This window comes from Dipteris shenzhenensis, chromosome 21 (genome assembly GCF_047967505.1).
Source record: "Dipteris shenzhenensis isolate YYH24624 ecotype China chromosome 21, Dip_SZ_1.0, whole genome shotgun sequence".
NCBI lineage: Eukaryota > Viridiplantae > Streptophyta > Polypodiopsida > Gleicheniales > Dipteridaceae > Dipteris > Dipteris shenzhenensis.
This window is the reverse complement of record NC_141616.1, coordinates 48,070,236-48,092,219: the sequence shown is the minus strand read 5'-3', so window position 1 is coordinate 48,092,219 and position 21,984 is coordinate 48,070,236. Positions and strand designations below refer to the sequence as shown.

Here is a 21,984-nt window from a genome sequence, read left to right as displayed (position 1 = left end):
TTTCTGTAGTGGTATAGTTGATCTCCACATCATTGAGTTGTGTTGGGATATGTGTGATTAAGGGCTTGCTAGGTGCATGTGTTCATCCACTAGCAGTTGTATGGTTGTGTATGTGTGTGCGTGTGTGTGTGTGTGTAGAAGAGGCACACTTAGTGCCATAGGCCATGACATAAGTGATGATGTAATGCAAGGCCCCCCATATGGGGTGGTACCTATGATTTTGGAGTTCATATGATTTCGGAGTTACCTCCTTTGATGTAGGAGAGGTGCCATTGATTTAGGCCACCCTCTCTCCCATTCTATAAAAGAGAGGACTTCCTCTCAACTCAATGGAACATTTTGCCATTTGATTCCCACACTCTTCTCCATGATATCCATCTTCTCTACCACTCCCCAACATGTGGTATCAGAGCCTCCTTAAGCCCCTAACCCATTCAATATGCCACCTCATCATCTTCTTCTCCACCCTCCACCTTCTTCTTCATTTCTGCCCTCTTTTCCATCAGATTTTGCTTAGCTTTGTTCTCTCCATATGCTGTGCCATTTCTGGAGCCCTCTAAACTAAAGTTTCCTCCCCTTGAGGCACACCTCTGGCTCGAAACGTTTCCTGACATTTTGCCTCTGTCACCTGTGCCAACACTTTCTCTATTCAGTGACCTTTGCGTAATTTTGCCCATAGCCATGACCATTCGTCAATTTTTCTGAGCCATGGATGGGTAACACTATAAGCTATCTTATGTCCAAGTTTAAGGCCTAATAGTTGCTGGAGCGAGGAGAAAACACACAAAAACCAGTCGAAGAAGACGTTCTCATGAGCAACTTTGCACGTTTTTTTGGCAGTCCTCCTAGGTGAACATTCTCTGGTATAAGAGTGTTAATTGCACATAAAAAGCACTTTTAGTTATGCTTCACAGAGCTTGAATCAAGCCCTCCAAATTACTCTATTTTTACTCTACAATTTTGGGCATTTTCGGTTTTTGAATGCTTGATGCAAGCTTAGAGATGATTCATTGACAGCATATTCTCAGTTAATGTTGGAGTTTTGGTTCAAATACTCTCTTATAGTATTTTACTCCATTGTGAGTATCTTCTTTGATTTGAAGATGATACACATGCACTATGATTATTGATTAGCATTTGAGTTGTAACCATGACTAGCTCTTGTGGTTCTTCCAATGAGAACTATGTGAAGAAATCCAAGTCAGCAAGAAGGAAAAAGATCAAGGTAAAGAAAACTCCTTCCAAGAGACTTTGGGAAAAGCCTATTGGATATTTCTATGCTAAGAATTTGGGATTTTTTTAGTACATACAAATAACTTGCATTTGTATGGTGAGGGAGACTTCTTTGTTCAGAAAGATTGACCATCTGTAAGAGAGTAGACATTGCCTGATTATAAAGGTAAGACCCTCTCAATGGCCACCTTTAAGAGAGATAAGTTCAATGGCCAAGGTTTTCACACTTGGCAAATGAAAATCAAATTTGTGCTTATGAAAGATAATTTGTGGGACTTGGTCAAGTCAGGGAATCAATCATCTCAAGAAGGAGAATCCATCACAACCAAAGGTAAAGGGAAGGCAAGTGACTCTTCTTCAACTACACCTACAGATGCTAAAAGGCTAGAGAAGGCTTATGCACTCATTGCTTTAGGATTGGGAGATGATTTTGTGCATCATATTTCTGATTTGGAATCCCCTTCTGAGGCTTGGCATAAGTTAGATGTGTTATTTGGTGCTAGCTCTCATACTTCTAAGTTGAATTTGAAAATTAAGTTCTTTGAACTTAAAATGGATGGAGACAATGTTACAGCTCATGTTAATACTTTGAGGAGTCTTATGACACAATTGGCCTCAATCAACTCTCCAGTTACTGAAGATGATGCTATGGTTGTGCTCTTGAAGAGTATGCCTCAAGACTATGATTATGTTGTGACTACCTTGAAGAATCTTCCCCAACCCACACTAGATGGCATCATCAGTGCTCTACAAGAGGAAGAGAGAAAGAAGACTTCAAGAATGGGTGAAGAGCACACACAAGCACTTGCAGTGAAGTTTATATTAAAGAGCAAGTACAAGGCATGCAAGCATTGTGGAAAGATCAATCATCTTAAAAAAGATTGCTACAAGATCAATCCTTGCACTTATTGTGGCAAGAATAATCTTTCATAGAAGTTTTGCAATGAGAAGAAGAAGAAAAGCATGGCAAATATGGTTGAAGATAGAACTCCATCAACAAATGAAGTCACAAACTTTGTGGTAGAAGATAAAGACTTTATCTTTTGAGCTTTTTATCATCACTTGGTCAATTTTGAGGTTCTCTACCTGGAGTAGTACTCCAAAAAGAATGTTATGTGTTGTGTGTTTTGTAAATCACCTCCGGATATGATGTAGGCCATGTGATATGTGTTTGCCCCCATGGTACCTCTTGCAGACATGAGAAACTAGGTCCATACAAAGGCCTAAGATTAATCCTTGTACACGCAAGGGAGATAACCATTTGGAGGGGTCTATCCCATTTTTGTAAACCTTGACCCTTGGGCGCATTTGCTAGCATGAGATCCTAGCCATAGATTTATCCTTGACCACCATGAGATGGTTTGTGAAACTATGTGACTAGATGTATCCTTGACATAGCAAGAGGTAAACCCTTGAGGGGGGGTATGTTGGGATATGTGTAATCAAGGGCTTGCTAGGTGCATGTGTGCATCCACTAGTAGTCATATAATTGTGTGTGTGTGTGTAAAAGAGGCATGATGTCCATCTTCTCTCCCACTCCCCAACAAGTTGTCGACTAGTAAAGTAGAATGGGTAGTCTTTATTATGTTCTCCAGGTTGGCAAAGCACACTCCAAATGGCATACTTGGATCCATCAGTATGAACATGAAAATCAATATCCCAATTGGGAGATATAAGGATGGGTGCTGTGATTAGGCGCCACTTTAAAAGCTCAAAGGCTTGGTCGCAATCTTCTATTCATAAGAATTCCACATAGTTTCACAAACCACCATGAGATGGTTTGTGAAACTATGTGACTAGATGTATCCTTGACATAGCAAGAGGTAAACCCTTGAGGGGGGGTATGTTGGGATATGTGTAATCAAGGGCTTGCTAGGTGCATGTGTGCATCCACTAGTAGTCATATGGTTGTGTGTGTGTGTGTAGAAGAGGCATGGTGTCCATCTTCTCTCCCACTCCCCAACAAGTTGTCGACTGGTAAAGTAGAATGGGTAGTCTTTATTATGTTCTCCAGGTTGGCAAAGCACACTCCAAATGGCATACTTGGATCCATCAGTATGAACATGAAAATCAATATCCCAATTGGGAGATATAAGGATGGGTGCTGTGATTAGGCACCACTTTAAAAGCTCAAAGGCTTGGTCGCAATCTTCTGTTCATAAGAATTCCACTAATAATTTGTAAAGTGTTTAGCTATCATGGCACACCACAAGATAAATCTTCTATAATAGCCGGCATGTCCCATAAAGACCTGTACGCCTTTGGAATTTGTAGGAGGAGGCAATTCCATGATGATTTTGATTTTGTCCATCTTAGATGCAATCCCATGTTGAGAAACGATTTGTCCCAAAACAACTCCGTGGGTGACCATGAACTGGCATTTTGTTGGATTTAGGGAGATGCCATACTCTTTGCATTTGATTAGTACTCCTTCAAGACATTTGAAGTGGTCTTTGTTGTTTGAGTGGATGCACAAATCGTCCAGAACACTTGTAGAAACTTATTTAGAAAGGACTTGAAGGCTATGAACATGACTCGTTGGAATGTGGTCGGGGCATTACAAAGGCTGAATGGCATGACTCTATAGGCAAATATACCCCATTTTGTAGCAAATGCTATTTTTGATTGGTTTGCAGGAGCAATTAGCACTTGGTTATAGCCACTAAGCCATCCGAGAAGCTATATATCTCAAAACCTGCCACCTTTTCCAACACTATTTCTGTTAAGGGTAGGGGGGGATAGTGATTTATGATTGTGGCGACATTCACATTCTTTAATTTAACGCATAATCTTAGCTTCTGGTTGTGTTTGGGCATGATGATGATGGGTGAAACCCAATCAGTGTGCTCAATCTCATGGATGATTTCGGCATCTAAGAGTTTTTCCAGTTCGTCATAAACCATGGTGCCATATTTTAGATTTGTTTGATAAGGTCCACATACCTTAGGGTGGGCACCTTCCCTTATAGGTATCGTGTGTACTGCTTCATCTTCCTATGTAAGCTATTGCCCAATGAAAACCAAATTTTCTTCCTCCCCTTCAAGGGCGAGGTTTATTGTTCGAGTTTTTGCCGGTCCGTCATAGATTGGAGTCTCTCCAATGCTATCGGTTTCTTGAACTTCAGATTCTCTTAGTGGTCTTGGCATTGCTATGGGGACACTACCACTTGTGTAGTTCTTGACACTCCAGTAGGTCTCGAAGATGAGCCTGTGATGGTGTTGAACTAGCGTGGAACTGAGAGAATTTTGTCAAAAAGTGTGAGCTATTTTTTTGGACAGATGAGATGGGGCGTCAAAGTAAATCCCCCCAAAAGGCACGCATCATATGCGAGTATATCCATTGGGTTGAGCAGTCTGTGTGAAAGGGCATCGCTCTCAGAATGGATCGTTCGAATAACGAGAGCTCCGACCGTGATTTTTCGGATTCCTGTAGCTCTGCTTTAGCTCACCCTTCGGTCTTTGGCAGTGATCCTGCAGTTTTTGGAAATGCCAGAATCATCTGGGCTCCTCTGGATTTGCATGCCCAGCAATGCTCTACCCAACAAGCGCATCCATGGTCCTTCGCTTCCATGTCTTCCATGAAATCACCTTCGTGGGCTAGACAATTTGTGCTCAACGGGGATAAAGCGATTTACAGAAAGAGCACGCAAGCTGAACACTTGATGAATCAGGTGCCTTTGATCAACAGAGTTGGCATCGGAGCTTTAGCTGGAGGAATAGCTGGAGGCTTCACGAACGTCATCTTACACCCTATCGACACCGTGAAAACCAAGTTGCAAACTCGGGGCTCCGCTAATTTGTACTCTGGTCCTTTCGACGTCGTTTACAAGGTGCGTAAGTACTGGGTTTTCTTTTCTTTTCTTCAACGAATTTGGCTTTCTGTTTCTTCTGCAATTATTTTGCTCAACTTTGTGATCGTGTGAGGGATTGGGTTTCCATCCTTTAAGAGCGTGTTCACGCGCAGCGTAACTATAATAGCCCCTAAAATCAAGCAGCGGCAAAGTTAGCTTTGCCGAAAGTCGTTTTGGGGAGAGAAACGAGAATAGACAACGTGCAAGAGATCCCCGCACCTCTCTTCCCCTTTCAGCAAGAATAGCCCATCATTTCGGGCAACATGCTCATCCTGAAGCACGCTCACCACACAGTATCTTAGGATGTCATAAGTCTCCGGGGAAAGTAATGCTTGCATGCTGTGTGCACATATTGTGAGTTGAAATTTCTGGTTATTGATGGCGAGGCACTTTTTTGAAGGCTAGGTGCTTGCCAGTCAAGGCGTTTGGGGTTTCTACAGTGGAGTACAAGCTGCATTTGTGGGCTCTGTCCTATCCTCCGCTGTTTACTTTGGAACGTACGAGCTTGCGAAATGTGTTTTTTCTAGTGTAGTGACACTTCCAAAGACAGTAATGCCACCTCTGGCTGCTGCACTGGGCAATATTACATCCTCTGCAATTTTGGTACCTAAAGAAGTTGTGAAACAGAGAATGCAAGCAGGAGCTGCTGGATCTGCAAGAGATGTCTTTTTGCACACCATCAAATCTGAAGGCATCTTTGGCTTATATGCGGGATATTCTGCAGCACTTTTAAGGAATCTTCCTTCTAACATGATCAGCTTTTCAACTTTTGTAAGTCATTTCTGCTGTTCTTATGAAAGGAGAGCTCTTTCATGCCATGTATCCTATCCTCGTATTGTTCTTTGAATGAGTCAGTGGAACATGCTCAGTGGGCAGCATATGATCCAAAGAATTCTGCTTTGGTTTTATTCAGGAGTATCTTAAGCTAGCTTGGCTTAAGGAAAGTGGTGAGTCTGTCCTTGCTCCTTGGCAAAGTGTTCTTTCTGGAGCTCTGGCAGGGGCACTTTCTGCAGCAATTACAACACCATTGGATGTGGCAAAAACACGCCTGATGACTCAGGCTCGGCATGCTACCTTGTCTGCTGGTATGACTGGTACGAAGGCAGAAGCAGCTGCCCGAGCTCAAGCCATTGCTGCTTATACATACACAGGGGTCTCTTCTACATTGCAACAAATCTGCCAGGAAGAAGGTGTGAAAGCATTGCTGAAGGGAATTCTTCCAAGGATTTTCTACAGTGCCTGCTTCTCTGCTTTAGGCTTTTGTGTCTTTGAGACAACACGGACATTTTTCCTTCTGAAACACATTGAGAAAAAGAATCTAAACAAGGAGGCACTCAGTTCACATCCATCAGCTACCGAAGCTCTTGTACGGACCTAAAATGTGGATGGGTAAGATGGGCAAGCTTGCAAAGGAGAACGACATCATTATTGGATTGGATTACAAATCGTCCCATCCTTTGTTTTTCAGCAAAATTCTTCCATCTTGATATCCTTTTCAAAGTCTGTAAACAGCAGATCGTTCCCAAACTGGTGGTGTGAACACAATTAAATTTCAATCCCCTGAGGAAACAGTAAGAAATTTGACAAGCCTTGAGTTTTACGTGCATCTCTAAAGGTAAAGATAATTTAGATAATCTATTTGTTTGGTTAACTGATGACATGGCTTTCTACCTTGCAGTACTCTGCAACAGCAATGAGCTAAGGTATGTGTATAACTTAAGGGTTCAGGGCTTTGAATTTTGAAATGGTACCGGACTGGCAGAAGTACACAAATGCGTACTTCTGATTGGATATATGGCTCACATCATTCATCAACAGGCAGCATTACAATTTTGCTGAGCGTTACATTTGTGACATCATTCGTCAACAGGTAGCACTACAGATGGCATTAACTACAAACCAGACATTTCTCACATGGAAGGGTGTCATATCAGCATAGGATGAATTTAAGATGACTTTTATGGTACATTGCAGTGGTTTGTTTGGTGGGGCTCAGAGAGTGATCAGGGTTTTGTTTGTCTTCATGTGTATTGAGTGTCAGCCGTGCGATGGGAGCTTCAGGGCCAAGTTTACCCTGATATAGGCCACAAATTGATGATATTGCTAAGTGCACCTTGCCAGCCAAGAAGGGGATGTACATTACACCTAATAGAAAAACAACCTGAGGGGCCACCATGTCACCTGCTTCTGTCCGACTGAAAAGCTATGGTAGCTTGCCACTGACATCCTTTCTCTGGAAATTGACAACTTCCCCTTTTGAGGAAGTGGAAAGATCCATGAACCTCCCTAGAGCGTGCCTATCTTTCCAAATAAACACGAGTGGAAATAGCTGTCTTTTTACAAGTACCCCTCCCTTATAACAAGAAAATGGTGACCTCCTTCCCTAATTCTGAATCAAATTAGGTTTGGATATAGATTGGCTGAGTGATGCCCTAGAAGCTGACATGTGCTGAGATACCAGATCATTATCATGTAATATATTGAGCATCTTGTGCAAATACTCAATAGCGTTTGAATGAAAATAGTGACGACATTTTGGGATTCATTCCCTACAACCATTATCCTAACAGGGTTGTGTATAGCTATTTTCTTTCCTTAAGTCACTTTTTCTTAGCAGGCTCACATGATGTGCAATCAACGGAAAGCAACTGTGTATGCTTCCCATTCACTGCAGTAGCTTTGGACTCAGGAGAGAGTTTTGGTTTGCCTCTTGCCTCATCATGCTTTCGCATTCGGATGCTTGTTATTTCTACTTTTCCCAAATTGTCACCTTTGCGAGTACCTTTTGCTTTTGCTCAACAAATAATTCATGGTCCATATGAGAGCTGCATAGTTGCTTGCAGCTTCCCGTCCAATGTGCAAAAAATCCCAAGTGTTCTACAAACATTGTTACATCAGAAGAAATGCAGTACTACAGATGTTGTATTGGCAATTGATGCATGCTTTCCAGAAATGTTTTTGTCACAAGTATTTACCGTATTGAGTCTCCATTCTCTTGGCATGCTTTGGCTGCATGCTGCCCCTTCTATCTCCACCTTTGATTATTGAACCTTCTTAGGCATTCCTGCTTCTGCAATTAGTCATTTATGGCTTCCACATGGTTCTGTTGAACAAGTCTTGTTCTAATAGAAAACATTTTTGTTAAATTGACTGATGTTTAAGAGAAGATCACTTAAGTTTTTACTTCAGTTGAAGTTTCCTTCTTGTTCCATGTGTATTCATTGTGCTGTTGCGGTAATTTACTCATTGCCAATCTGCCATAGTTTTATTTTGGTCATTTTTTCGTCTTTTTGCTTGAATTAGTTTGTCACAATGTAAGGACTATATACACAGATTTGACGGGGATATGAAGTTATGGAAGGTTCCTTTTAACTATTCCTTGCCTTCTAAAGTATAAGTGATTAGGGTTTGCAGACATGGCCTAGGGTTAACAATTTTATGGTAGGCATAACATTTTTGTAGGAACATCCCAGGCGATGAATTTTATATGGTGGGTACATATTTTGGATTAGTAGGTTAGCTTTTTAGTGTGGGGGATTTTTCTCAATTGTTCATATGATTGATTGTTATTTGTTGTGAACTTAAGTACTAATCTACCGTGTAGGTATGGATGAGTTACTACCACTTTTTCAAGCAAACATCAAGTTGTCTATAGAAGCTTTTTTCCCCCTTTGATGCACCGTATACAAATCAATAGGCTATAAGAGGTTATTGAGTGCTAACCTTTTTGGGAGGCCCTTTTATAGTGCCAAGTGAGTCTCACTATTTAATCTTTGGCATTCAAATCAAAGTGTCCGTCTTTCAATATAAAAGAATTGGAGTTATTCATAATCTTCTTGTATTATGGTCATCGACATAGTCACTATCATAGTGACCATGCAACGTCATATGGATTCCCTTGGGCTTTGTAGATTTTCTTCTATAGAATGTTTCTTGATGTTGACATGATGTTGGTTTCAATGATTGATTTACATCTAGAATAACTAAAAATTTGATGTTTTGAGTTATACATTCGAGAATAGTGCCAAAATTCTCAAATGCCTTTGGAATGGTTGCTTTAGATTTATTGAACCTAATAGTACCAAGTCCTAAATGAAACTTGAGCCATAATATCCCTAAATGCCTTTAAAAGTGTCAACAGTAGATGCTTGATGATTACAATGACAACCATCATGAAAATAATGCTAGAATTTTTTATTTGCATGAGTTTTTGTCGCATTGGTCGATCCGACCAAGCTTGTCGAGGATGTGCACCATAGTCTTTTCATCGTGGTAACAGTTGAGGAAGGCATACCAGAGGCCATCAAATGTCATAAAGTGTCCCAACCCATACTAGGCTGCCTAAGTTGACGCTTTATCTAGAAGTATTGGGAGGAACATGGTGATCTTGGTTGGCTTGATATGTTGCAAAAAATGATAGGATATTCACATGCCATGCACTTTCAAACAACATGATATGGGGCGTTAGCATTTTGATCATTGTGGCCAGAGAACTCAGGGTATTTTGTCGTCATTTTGAAGTATGGGCATGCGAAGTAGGAGGAACAAAGTCGAGAAATTGCTAACCTTGTGCCAACCTTCTGCCAACAGCTCTGCAATACACTCCTTGCTCCCAGTGAGCTGATTGTACCAATCCCAAAGAAGACCACCTCCAACTAGAAGGTCCTATAATATGTGATGTAGGACCAACGGGTGATAGTCCACATGCACGTGCTATCAAACTCGCCGTATACCCAAACGGCCTCGAGGGACCAGTGTATGATGAGAACATTGTAGAAATCACAGTGACACTATAGGGCCAAGCTATTTCAAGCATGCTACTCGTCGGTGGTTCCAATGTAAATATCATGTTTGATTCTCTGTGTCGAAGGCTCGGATTCTCCATTTGGGAGCCAGCTTTAAAGCGTTCACGGTACGGATGGTGTGTTCAACTGATGTGTCTCCTCTGCAAGATCACAATCCAAGTCACTGACCTCACCTTCATAATTGCCATTGTTGTGTTGTTGATGGAAGATAGCAATGGTGCATGCCTTGTGCTACTAGGCCAACCATAGCTTAGGCAAGTGCATGTCAAGCAAGCTTGGCATTATGACAGGATTACGATCCAGCAAGGCAAGAAAAAGGTTAGGTTGTCAGTTAAGGCCAAATGACTAGAGTTAATGCCCACCTTTGGCTGCAAATGGCTGAATCTGTGAATTTGCTCAAGGGCATGGATGACAATGAAGAGGAGGAATACCTTCAAAACAACCCCACTCTCATCAGCCTTTTCAAGGTGGATGTGATATCCATATTGGACCGGTACCATTTCCCCCAAGAGAGGGAGCTCCCGGTTGATGACATTGAAGATGATGTCAGCAGTACCACACATTATGACATCAACATGGATGAAAGCCTCGGTCTTAGTGAACTCATCATGGCAGAGAAGGCCTTTGAGTGCAAGCTTTAACATTCCAAGCACATCCAGAAAGACAACCTCTCTGACTTAAACCTTAGCATGGACTCCGACCCCAAAATAGTCTGGGTTGGCTCCTGCCTTACCAATAATTTTTGGAAAGAACTCTAAAGCCTCCTCGATTTCTTCATCAATGTATTTTTATAAAGCTACATTGACATGTGAGGCATCGATCCCTAGGTCTACCAACATCGGATTGTCCTCAAAGAGGACGCCAAGCCCACCGTGGGCAATGCTACCAGATGATCCCCAACTATGCTAAGAGGGTCAAGGAAGAAATCATCAAGATCTTGCATGTGGGCTTCATCTATCCAATCGACAGAGTTGCCTGGATATCCCTTTGAGAGTGCTCTCAACGGAAGCAAGAACGGAAGAAGGAGAGAGAGAGACAGAGAGCCACACAAGTTTTGGTGGGTGCAGAACCACCCTAATCTTCTTTTTCATTCATTTATATATGTGTTTGAGTATTGTACATAACTGGGGTTAAGGCACAGTGACCTTTAACCCCACAACCTCCCACTTAAAGGACAATGTGCCTTTAAGGGAGAACAACCAGTGAGCATACTATCCAATGCCCATCAATACACGACAATACTCAAACCGCTGACTAGGTAGACTCTTCGTCAGCATATCTGCAGGGTTATCATCTGTATGAACCTTGACAAGCTCTATGCGCTTGTCCTCAAGTACCTCCCTGATGAAATGGTACCTGACCTCAATGTGTTTGGTCTTTGCATGAAAGACCGGATTCCGTGCTAGCTGAATAGCACTCATGGAATCACTATGCAATGTCAGTACACCTGTATGAATCCCCAAATCTCCCACTAGCCGATCAAGCCATATAGCCTCCTTGCAACCCTCTGTGGCTGCAACATACTCAGCCTCTGTGGTAGACAAAGCAATGCACTTCTGTGCACGAGACATCCACGACACTGCACCACCTGCAAAGGTGAACACATAACCAGAAGTGGATCTCCTACTATCCACATGCCCTGCATAGTCTGAATCTGTGTACCCAAGTACACGCATGCCTCCTTTACCAAAGCAAATGCACATCTCCTTGGTACCCTTCATGTACCTCATGATGCACTTAACTGCCTCCCAATGCCTCTTTCCTGGATTAGCCATATACCGGCTAACAACTCCCACTGCAAATGCAATGTCTGGTCTAGTAGCTATCATAGCATACATAAGACTCCCAACTGCTGATGCATAAGAAACCTTGGCCATCATGGCCCTTTCCTCATCTGATTTGGGACTATCTGTATGACTCAGTTTCACATATGGAGGCAATGGAGTACTCACTGCCTTCCCCCCCTCCATATTGAAGCGCTGTAATACTTTTGTAACATACTCTTTTTGTGAAAGCCAAAGGAGTTTCCTACTCCGATCACGCGTGATGCGCATACCAAGAATATGACCTGCAAGTCCCAAATCCTTCATATCAAAGGCCTCATGCAACTTGGCCTTTAAAGCATCTAGCTCATAAGTATTCTTGCTAGCCAATAGCATATCATCCACATATAGTGCCAAGATTATCAGGCTATTATCCTTAGCCCTTTTAGTGTAGAGGCAGTGATCAATTTCACTCCTTCTAAAACCCTGGGACCGAATGAAAGCATCAAACTTCTGATACCATTCTCTAGGCGCTTGCTTAAGACCATAGAGACTCTTCTTCAGCTTGCAAACTAAATGCTCTTTGCCCTTTTCTTCAAAGCCTTCCGGCTGAACCATGTAAATTTCCTCATGCAAATCCCCATGCAAGAAAGCTGTCTTGACATCCATTTGCATAAGCTCCATATCCTCTAATGCCACTAGTCCAAGCATGCATCTAAGTGTGGTCATCTTCACAACCGGAGAGAATACCTCATCAAAGTCCACACCCTTCTCTTGCTTGAACCCTTTAGCAACCAAACGGGCCTTGTACCTAGGCACATCATCACCTGTGACCTTCATTTTGTAGACCCATTTACATGGCAATGCTTTCTTTCCATGTGGCAAAGAAACCAAGTCCCAAGTCTTATTCTTCATAAGTGAACTCATCTCTGATTGCATAGCATACTCCCACTTGCGTTGATCCTCACGCATCATAGCCTCTTTGTAGCAAGAAGGCTCCCCGCAATCAGTAAGCATCACATAGTCTACCCCTGGAACAAACCTATCAGGTGGTCTAGACACTCTAGATGATCTTCTCAAGGGCATTTCAGCTTGCTGTCCCACTTGCATATCAGCCACATTTGGCTCATCATTTCCACCAATAGATGATCCATCATCTACCTTTGATTGTATACCTGTGGGAGTACTTGGTGGTACCATTTCTTGCACATTTGGTGCATGGACAACTTGCTGTCTATCAACATAGGCAGGTGGATTCACATCCTGGAAAGTGATTCTCCTCATTTCCACATCCCTCATGGGTGCCTTATGCATCTTCTTCTCATTGAAGACCACATCATGGCTGCGTATGATCTTCTTTGCTTCTGGATCCCAGAGACGATAGCTCATCTCTCCACTTTCACCATAACCTAGAAAGATGCATTTCCTAGACTTAGGATCTAGCTTCTTTCGAAGCTCTTTTGGCACATGTGCATATGCCTCACACCCAAATATATGCAAATGAGAGTAAGAGGGCTTCTTTCCACTCCATGCCTCTTCAGGAATACCACCATCCAAACTCTTACTAGGTGATCTATTGATCACATGCACTACAGTCTTCATTGCCTCAGCCCAAAAACCACAAGAAAGACTTGCATTGGAAAGCATGCATTGCAACCTTTCTTGAATGGTACGGTTCATCTTTTCTGCAACTAGATTTTGCTCTGGAGTACGAGGGGATGTGAGCTCCCTCTTAATCCCACGTGTATCACAGAAATGCTGAAAGTCATGAGAGAGATACTCTCCACCATTGTCAGTCCGTAGGCATTTAAGCATTCTACCTGACTCATTCTCAACCAAGGCCAGCCATTTCTGAAATACCTGGAACACATCACTCTTCCGAGCTATAGCATAAGCCCACACTTTCCTAGTTGCATCATCAATGAATGTCACATAGTATTCAGCCCCGCCTAATGACCGTGTAGGCATGGGACCACATACGTCTGAATGCACCAAATCAAGCTTTTCAAACTCTTTCTTTCCCCTTCTTTTATGGGCTGATTTAGTCTGCTTCCCATAGAGACAATGCTCACAAAATTCAAAATCAGAGAAACTCAAATGCGGTACATAACCCAAATGGCATAAGAGTTTCATTCCATTCTGGCTCATGTGCCCCAACCTGCAATGCCACAAAGAAGTGCTTGGCTGCTCGGTTATTGCAACAACATGATCAAATACCCCTGATACATGTAAGGGATACAAAGTCCCACACTTGGCACCCCTAGCCAAAAGCATAGAGCCCTTCTGAATTTTCCAACTCTGAAAGCCAAAAGTGGTGTGAAAGCCAGCATCATCTAGCTGACCCACTGAAATAAGACTCTTGGTCAGCTTAGGCACATGTCTCACATGTTTCAAAACAAATGCAGACCCATTTGCAAAAGAAAACTTTGTCACCTGCTCCTACTATGTCACATGCATAGTCATTTCCAAGATGCACACAACCTGTCTTTCCACTGTCATAAGTGGAGAACCATTTCCTATGGGGAGTAACATGGAATGAAGCACCAGAATCCAAAATCCAATCCTGGGAATATGCATCATCTGAAGTGGTAAGCAACTCTGTAGATAAAGTAGACATGAAGAGAACATCATTGTCACTATCATGTGTGACTGCATTGATCTCCTCGATCTTCACTTTTCCTTTGTCCTCCCTTGGACTCTCTTCCTTTTGATTTGCACCCCAATTTGCATTCTTTTTCTTATCCTTTTGCTCTCTTTTTAGCTTCTCTTTTTAGCTTGTAGCAATCCTTTTTCATATGGCCCTTCTTGCCACAATGGTAACACTCAATGTTCCGTGCCTTGGATTTGCTACGAGACTTTCCTCTTTCTTGGGACTTCCCCCTGAACTATGATCTACCCCTTTGCACATTTAAGGCTGCATCCTGCTTGTTGCCATCCATAGACTTTCGTCTAATCTCCTCGGCCAACAAGCTACCCACAACATCATCAAATTTCAATACTCCACCAGGTGCAGAGTTACTGACAGCTGTACGGAAGGTATCCCATGAGGATGGCAATGAACATAAGAGAAATATTGCCTTAGTCTCCGCATCAAAATTCATTTTCTGAGCCTGAAGCTCGCTGAAAATAATATTGAATTCATTCAAATGAGAAGCAATGGAGACCCCTTCCTTCATCTACAGCTCAAACAACCTCTTCATGAGGTAAACTTTATTAGAGGCAGTTTCCTTCTCATAAGTGGCACACAGTTTCTTCCACAAATCTTCCGTAGTTTGCTCATTTACTACTGTGAAATAAACTGACTCTGCAAGATGAAGTCTAATAGTAGACTTTGCTAATGCATCCAACTCATTCCAATCATCCTCAGACATATCTGCAGGCTTAGCTTCAATCCCTGCCAAGGGTTTAATCTGCTTCTTTTGAATAAGCACATCCCTTATTTGTTCTTTCCACAAAGAAAAGTTTGTCCCATCAAACTTTCTAATGCTGAAAAACTCCTTTTCACGCATGGAAGCGGATGCCATGATGCAAATGAAACAAAATCCCAAATGCTAGTCCCTGCAAGAGAGAATCATACCAAATACCAGGTGCACCCAAATGTGTATGCCACAATAGTGGGAAATATCACAAAAACTCAAAGCTCAAAGCATCAAAAGATGCATCCGACTCATGTGCATATACTATGCATCCATATGAGCAAATCTGGCCCAAAAGAAAATGCCAATAAGTGCCAAATGACTCAAGCATAAACACTGTCCACTGGCATATGCATCAATAATGTCTCAGCCAAGAGAGCATAGCACTATCAGTGCATCACCTGCAATGTTTCAAAGCTGTCCCTCAGCATAAAATAGCATCCATGTGCAAAGCGTCCATAAAAAATAGCATCCCACAAGGCAATTTGGGCCTATCAGCGCATCCAATAAGGACCGCAATACATCCAAATGGCCTATAAATCATCCATTGCAACCCAATGCATACCACGAATGAGCGCACACTGCTCAAACTGCAACTAGAGTGATCTGCATAAGGTATGCTCAAGAAATCATAGTCCCACGGTAATGAGCGCTACTGAAAATAGAACCTGAGATGCCTCAAAACATGGGCGCCATCGCATAATTGGACTCAGCAAGAAAATCTGCAAATATTTCTCTTCTGCCAGAACTCCAAAATCCCAACCGATGAGTGAGAAATGGGAGTCAACACTTATCCACTGCCATGTGGCATAAATCTAAGGTTTCAAAACCTTAGTATGAAAAATGCATAACAGAGAGACGAAATCGAATACACAGAGATTTATAACTCTGAAAATCCTCCACTGAATCACGCAAGAACTGATAGGTAGGGGTTTTTGGGCGTCCGGAACGCAATGGGACAGACGGTTTTGGAAACCGTGGTCTCAATCACTGGGTCCAACACACGGACTGAAAAACGTTTTTTGAAACAGAGCTATCTGTAAACTCCACCGGAGTGCAAATGATGAGCAACATAGAAGTTTTAGGACCTCCTGAGTCCACCAGAACTGACAGATCTGCAAATGGTTGCTCCAAACTTGAGTTCCAACACCCGGGCAAAAAACGCAGGAACTGACACAGTGACTCTGAAATCCAATGAAATGATCCCAGATTCAGGAATGAAGGTGTTTCCAGGCTCCTGAAGTAATGTGGACACCAAAAGCAAGCAATAGTTGCCTCTACAAGTCAATACGAAGTCTTTGTCATCGAACGGAACAGGGAAAAGCTCAAAAAATGACTTTTTCTTTGAAAGCTCTTAACAGGCTCTCAAAACCACTTCGCAAAACCAAAGTGACTTTTCCAAAGGTTCCTCCAAGGTCTCTGCATACTCGGATGCAAGTAAAGTCACCCACAAAGCTTCCCAAAGAGCTTCTCCTTCCTCCCACAGAGCTGCTGAGCTTCAAAGCATTCACGCACGCTCAGCTAGATCACCCGGGCTCTGATACCAGTTGAGAGTGCTCTCAACGGAAGCAAGAACGGAAGAAGGAGAGAGAGAGACAGAGAGCCACACAAGTTTTGGTGGGTGCAGAACCACCCTAATCTTCTTTTTCATTCATTTATATATGTGTTTGAGTATTGTACATAACTGGGGTTAAGGCACAGTGACCTTTAACCCCACACCCTTATCATCATTGTATAAAAAAAGAACAACAAACTATGGGTGTGTGTCGACTATCGTTGGTTGAATGCCGCTACCGTCACCAACTCATTTCTCTTATTGTTCATAGATTCCATGCTAGATGCCATCGTAGGTCTTGGATGGGCTCAATAGATACAGCTAGGTTTGTATGGTGGAGGAGTAGGAAAAGATGGCGTTCATCACCAAGTGGGGTGTCTTTGCCTCCAGTGTTATGACATTTGGCCTTAAGAATGCCTTAGTTGTATTCCAATGCCTAGTATTGGAAATCTTTGAAAAAAACCTTGCCTCCTTCATGCATATCTTCCTCGATGACTTCATCATTTTTGGAGGCTAGAACGAGCATTTGGGTCACCTCCGGTTGTGTCTTACTCGTGCGGAGAATCATGCCTTTCCCTCAATATGGCAAAATGTGTGTTTGTAGTCAACAACAGGATGCTGCTAGGACACATCATCTCCAAGGATGGCATCGCCGTCAAAGGTTGAGCAAGTCTATAAAGCCCCATAATCGACCACTAGTAAGTAGCTGGCATGGTTCTTGGGGTAGGTTCAGTGGCACATATGAACACTCCAAAACCTCACAGATGTGAAGCTAACATGGGGTTTGAGATTGGTTGGAAGTTAGCACTACTTGGTGACAAGCAAGGTATTGGGGGCCTCTTTATGAGATTTGGCAAGTTTGCATAGCTATTTGGTGGCACTATAACGATACACTTTTTGGTAAAAGGAGGTCTATTGATATTTCTATGCCTGAGGTACAAGGCCATATACTTGAGGATTGAGCTCTAAAGAACTCATGAGCGTGTGTTTAGACCACCCGCTTTCCCATGGAGGAGGAAATAGAATTGAAGGATGGTTGTTGGATGTGATGATTCACACTACTCGAGGCTATTGATTTATGTCACTAACGTGTGATTAGTGTAATGGTTGGAGGAGATGGGAATGGGAGAATCATGTAGTAGTTGGAGGAGTTGGTCATGGCATGGGCAGCCTTCATGGGCTAGACACAAATCTTTTTTGTTAGTGTCTGGGCCTATCTCTCCTATTAGGCCAGCTAGGACAACACTCCTTTATACCACCTTTTGGAAGATGGCGGATGAGTGGTGTGAACCCAACCTCAGATTTTGGCTTATTCTCTAGAATACTTAGTTTTGTGTAGCCACTTGTCATCCTTTTGTCTCTTAGCAAAGTTGCTTTTCCCTTATCTTTTTGTAAAGATATTATTTCATGTAGTATTAAGCAGTCATCTTTTGTGCAAAAAAGAACAAGCCACTAATTCTTGCACCACATAAATCATTTCATGTAATATTAAGTAGTCATATTTTATGGAAAAAAGAACAAGCTACTAATTCTCACACCACATAAATTCTTTGCAAAAACAATTATACCCCTCACATCTCCTGGTAAATTTCCTCTTACATCTACTCTAATTTTGATTATTCTCTCCTTTCCCCTTGTTTTGTACTCTCATCCATTGCTTTTTCCCTATCTACGATCCGTTACACCTCATAGTTAAAAGCACATGTTTATGTCCCTTGCTACCAAAATTTTTGGGAAATTTTTCAGCTTCCTTACATCCTCGAAGCTTTCGAGGCATCTATCTAATGAAGTTTGGAGATGCTTCGTGTTGGCTCGAGATTCATGGTATGCTTCAATTGTTGCACCTAATGTATGAATCTTTGAGTATTACAAGGATTTAAAAGAACGATAGTTCATGTATGGGATGTTCTTGGAGAAGGAAATGTAGCTCACTGTTGGTGGTACCAATTTTCAAATAATTATGTATGCTCTTGATTACCTATGAAGAAGAGGCATATCTCAAAATTGCAAATTTTTTAGTGCTCAATTGTCACATGTTAAATTTATATGGTTACTAAATTTATACGATGCATCCAAAGGGAAAGGATGGAGTTGTGCTTCGCTAAGCAGGCTACTAAATAGCCAATGGGTAGGTCCAAGTTAGCACAATAAGAGGTTAGGTCTGCATTAGAGGTTGTATGTATGGAGTATGCATTGTGGGTTGTGTTTTCCTCCTTGTACTCTAGTTCTTGAGTTCCATGCATGACATATACACTTCGCTTTTAAGAGCTAGTATACTCCCTAAGGTAGTGGGTTTATACAGAGTCACATGGATTGTGACAATTTGAGAGTATTCAAATTAGACTTGATGTAATGTCAAGGCATGAGATTTGATCCACATGTGTGGGATCCAAACAGTTGCACTTGACACACCTCTTAGTTAAATGAGTCTTGAGCTTCTAGTGTGTTGATATTCACCTTTAATGAATTTTGGCTAAAATAAGATCGGAAAGTTGAGATGAGAGTTGCTCCATGGCTCTTCGAATAAAAGTCCATGTGGAGATAAAGGGTGTATTTCTTTAGTGAACAATGGAGTTATATTGATTTTAGTGTTTTTAAAGGTGGTGCATAAATGCTCTTGTGCATGATAGATTTCAAATTTGATATGCACATTTTTTTTTCTGAAATAGAGTTTTATCAAGAAAAAACCAATTTGATATGCACATGGTTTTTTCTTGAAATAGAGTTTTATCAAGAAAAAACTAGGTTCTCCAAGAAAAAGAAATGGATCATGCTTATCAAGGAAACCATTTTGTCATTTATTAGCATGGTTAAGAATAGACTTGATTAGAGGCAATGCGTTTGGGACTATAAAGAGTTTATTTGTCATAGAACAATGAAGAGTAGGCCATTTAAGGGAGGTACTAGATCAACACAAGAGATGTCATGTATAAAGAGGGATAGTCACATAGTATATTTGTTGTGTGCAATGTTTTAGGTGCAATGTCTTTTCACAATGAAAAGGGTAGTCCCATGTTTGATACATCCGCTCAACTTTGGTTTGGCCTAAGAGGCATTGTCATAACATTCTTTTGCACTCCCACTCACAAAAAGATTGGAACTCAAGCACAGGTGGGTTTGCTTGTGTGTTTAAAGCAAACTATCTCCTTGTACTAATTTTACGATTTGGGGTCTTACATATTATTGGACGACATCTCTTGGGAAAGGTTTTCCAATAGAGGTTGTCATTTTTGCAACACCTCTATTGGATACTGCATCATTAAAGACCATCAAAGACTTGCATTGAAGAACTCAATGATAAAGAAGAGTTTGAGTAAATTATTGAGGAAGGCATTGAAGTAGTTGCACATCAAGCATATGCAAAGGGTGTCAACATTGCTCTTGACTTTTACAAGTTTCTTCTTTAGTAATAGGATGGTTGGGATGATGTTTTGCTAGTTTGGTTGTGTTCACAAATCTACGCTGCTTATAGTTGATCCACACACTTTTGTAGAGTTAAATTGATGTATGGGTGTGCCTAAGGGCTAGGAGTCCTATGTTAGGAGTGTGCTAGAATTAGGTGAGCTAGATGTGCCACCTATGATGTAGGTGTGGCTAGATTCTCTAGCATGACCTCATCTCTGAGGTGGTGAGAGGCCTTGCCCAGTCTTTATATGTGGCATGTATCTTTCACTATCAAAGAATCAATCTCTCAATTGTTTGTGTCACCCATGCATCCTTGCAATGGCTCACTTCTACCCTCCACAGCCAGCTCGCCTGTCCTTCATACATCCTAGTGCCAACATGTGGTATTAGAGCTCTGTTCATCCTCCTTGAGCCCTCTCCTCCATATCACAATTGGGACTCAACCCTTGGAGCTATAAACAGCCAGTACTCAGTGACTTACGAGCAACACGAGATACTTCTCCGTGTTCTTCAAGCCTTGCCTAGTATGCTAGCTCTATCCTAGATTACGATGCTGTTAGCCCGAACCACTTGCTGAAAGTTTGAATCCTTTGGTGTTGACAGGCACGCATCATGGTAAACGCAGCTACAACCTACGTTGCATACAATGGAGGAACCTGATTTGAAAAGCTTACTCCTTGCTCGCATTCACATGTACATCGGGCTCTGTGGCCTACTCGCTCCTCGTTGCTACCTTCTAGACTACCCAAGCTGAACCTCTTAGTATTGAGCGGGTTTGCTTGGATTATCGTGCGTCTTGGCCAAGCGATGCTCTCCTGTACTGTGGCGTCGTCTGTGGGAAACGAACCTACATTGACGAAGCTGTTGACTCTTGCTGAAGTTGCCTCTTTGGTTGTTGCTGCAAGTCGATCCTCTCTATGTTGAAGCTACTCCGTCATGATAGCTATTGTGGGCTTCGTACTCCGTTGTGATAGCTATTGTGGGCTTCGTCTCGCCACTGCGGATCTTCATGTTCTGTCGTCTCGGTGTCATCGTCATCCATTTTTTATTAGTTTCGTTGTTTTATCATAAGGTTTCTAGACCCTCTAGATTGCTGACACGTTGCACATAGATCTCTTGCTAAGCACAGTGCCTCTTAAGCACAAATTCTACATAGAAACAGAACTGCCACATCATCAAACTTTCCAAGCCTCAAAGCTCTTTATCAATTAAGAATTTGACTAAGGTACAGAAAGCAAAGTTGCTCGGTTTCTTGAGCTCTACATGGCTGGAATCACGGATTCTCCGTTCTTGAAAATGGTCATACATTGTGGAAAGAAACACTATGGTACCAAACATGGACTTTACAACAACAATGGCAAAGAGTGTACATTGACATGGGCACGATCGACATCATCATCCACATGGAATTCATCGAATATTTCATTTTACATATATGGAACCGACACCATGGTGGCATGGAAACGAAGATGCAAAAGGACTTCCATCAAGGGGGGAATTTTCCCCATATATTCAAATTAGGAATATTTTGTGTGTGTCAAATAATGGTACTCTGAGATGGATAGTCCTCCTAAAATGATTGTATTGGGTTTTGAGTGTTTTTAAGACGCTAGGTCCTAGGTCTATACCCTTAGTCAATTTACCAAGAAAACCCCAAGATACATAAGAAACCAAGAGTCCTAGTAGTGAGTACTGGTTGGGGCCATGACTTGGAGCATCCTAGATACTACTACCGAGAGAGGAGTTAGATATTGGTAGGGGCCATCATGGAGCATCCCATGTATTATTGCCGAGGGATGAGGTCATCAATTTGTGGGGGGGTATGTAGAGTCAAATTGATGTATGGGTGTGCCTAAGGGCTAGGAGTCCTATGTTAGAAGTGTGCTAGAGTTAGGTGAGCTAGATGTGCCACCTATGAGGTAGGTGTGGCTAGATTCTCTAGCATGACCTCATCTGT

At 42.0% G+C, this 21,984-nt stretch overlaps 1 protein-coding gene across 2 annotated transcripts; it reads left to right on the top strand.

The window, feature by feature from the left end:
• The first annotated feature begins 4,446 nt into the window (after positions 1-4,446).
• Positions 4,447-7,521, top strand: LOC147888974 (protein MITOFERRINLIKE 1, chloroplastic-like). Of its 2 annotated transcripts, XR_015543069.1 has the most exons (4): positions 4,447-5,062; positions 5,489-5,854; positions 5,997-6,654; positions 6,762-7,521. XR_015543069.1 is itself a non-coding variant. In XM_087393045.1 (3 exons), the coding sequence occupies exons 1-3, from the start codon at positions 4,613-4,615 to the stop codon at positions 6,459-6,461; spliced, it is 1,281 nt and encodes a 426-aa protein (XP_087249171.1). In that variant the 5' UTR covers positions 4,447-4,612; the 3' UTR covers positions 6,462-7,521. The 2 variants fall into 2 exon arrangements, 1 of the variants encoding a protein (XP_087249171.1); XM_087393045.1 differs by having other exon boundaries at positions 5,997-7,521.
• Positions 7,522-21,984: the final 14,463 nt, after the last annotated feature.

Excerpts from the sequence above, each read along its gene's own strand:
- LOC147888974 (XM_087393045.1), top strand. The coding sequence starts at position 4,613 with ATGGATCGTTCGAATAACGAGAGCTCCGACCGTGATTTTTCGGATTCC. Across the intron at positions 5,063-5,488 it reads CTTTCGACGTCGTTTACAAG|GTGCTTGCCAGTCAAGGCGT; the intron begins GTGCGTAAGTAC and ends TTTGAAGGCTAG. Across the intron at positions 5,855-5,996 it reads TGATCAGCTTTTCAACTTTT|GAGTATCTTAAGCTAGCTTG; the intron begins GTAAGTCATTTC and ends GGTTTTATTCAG.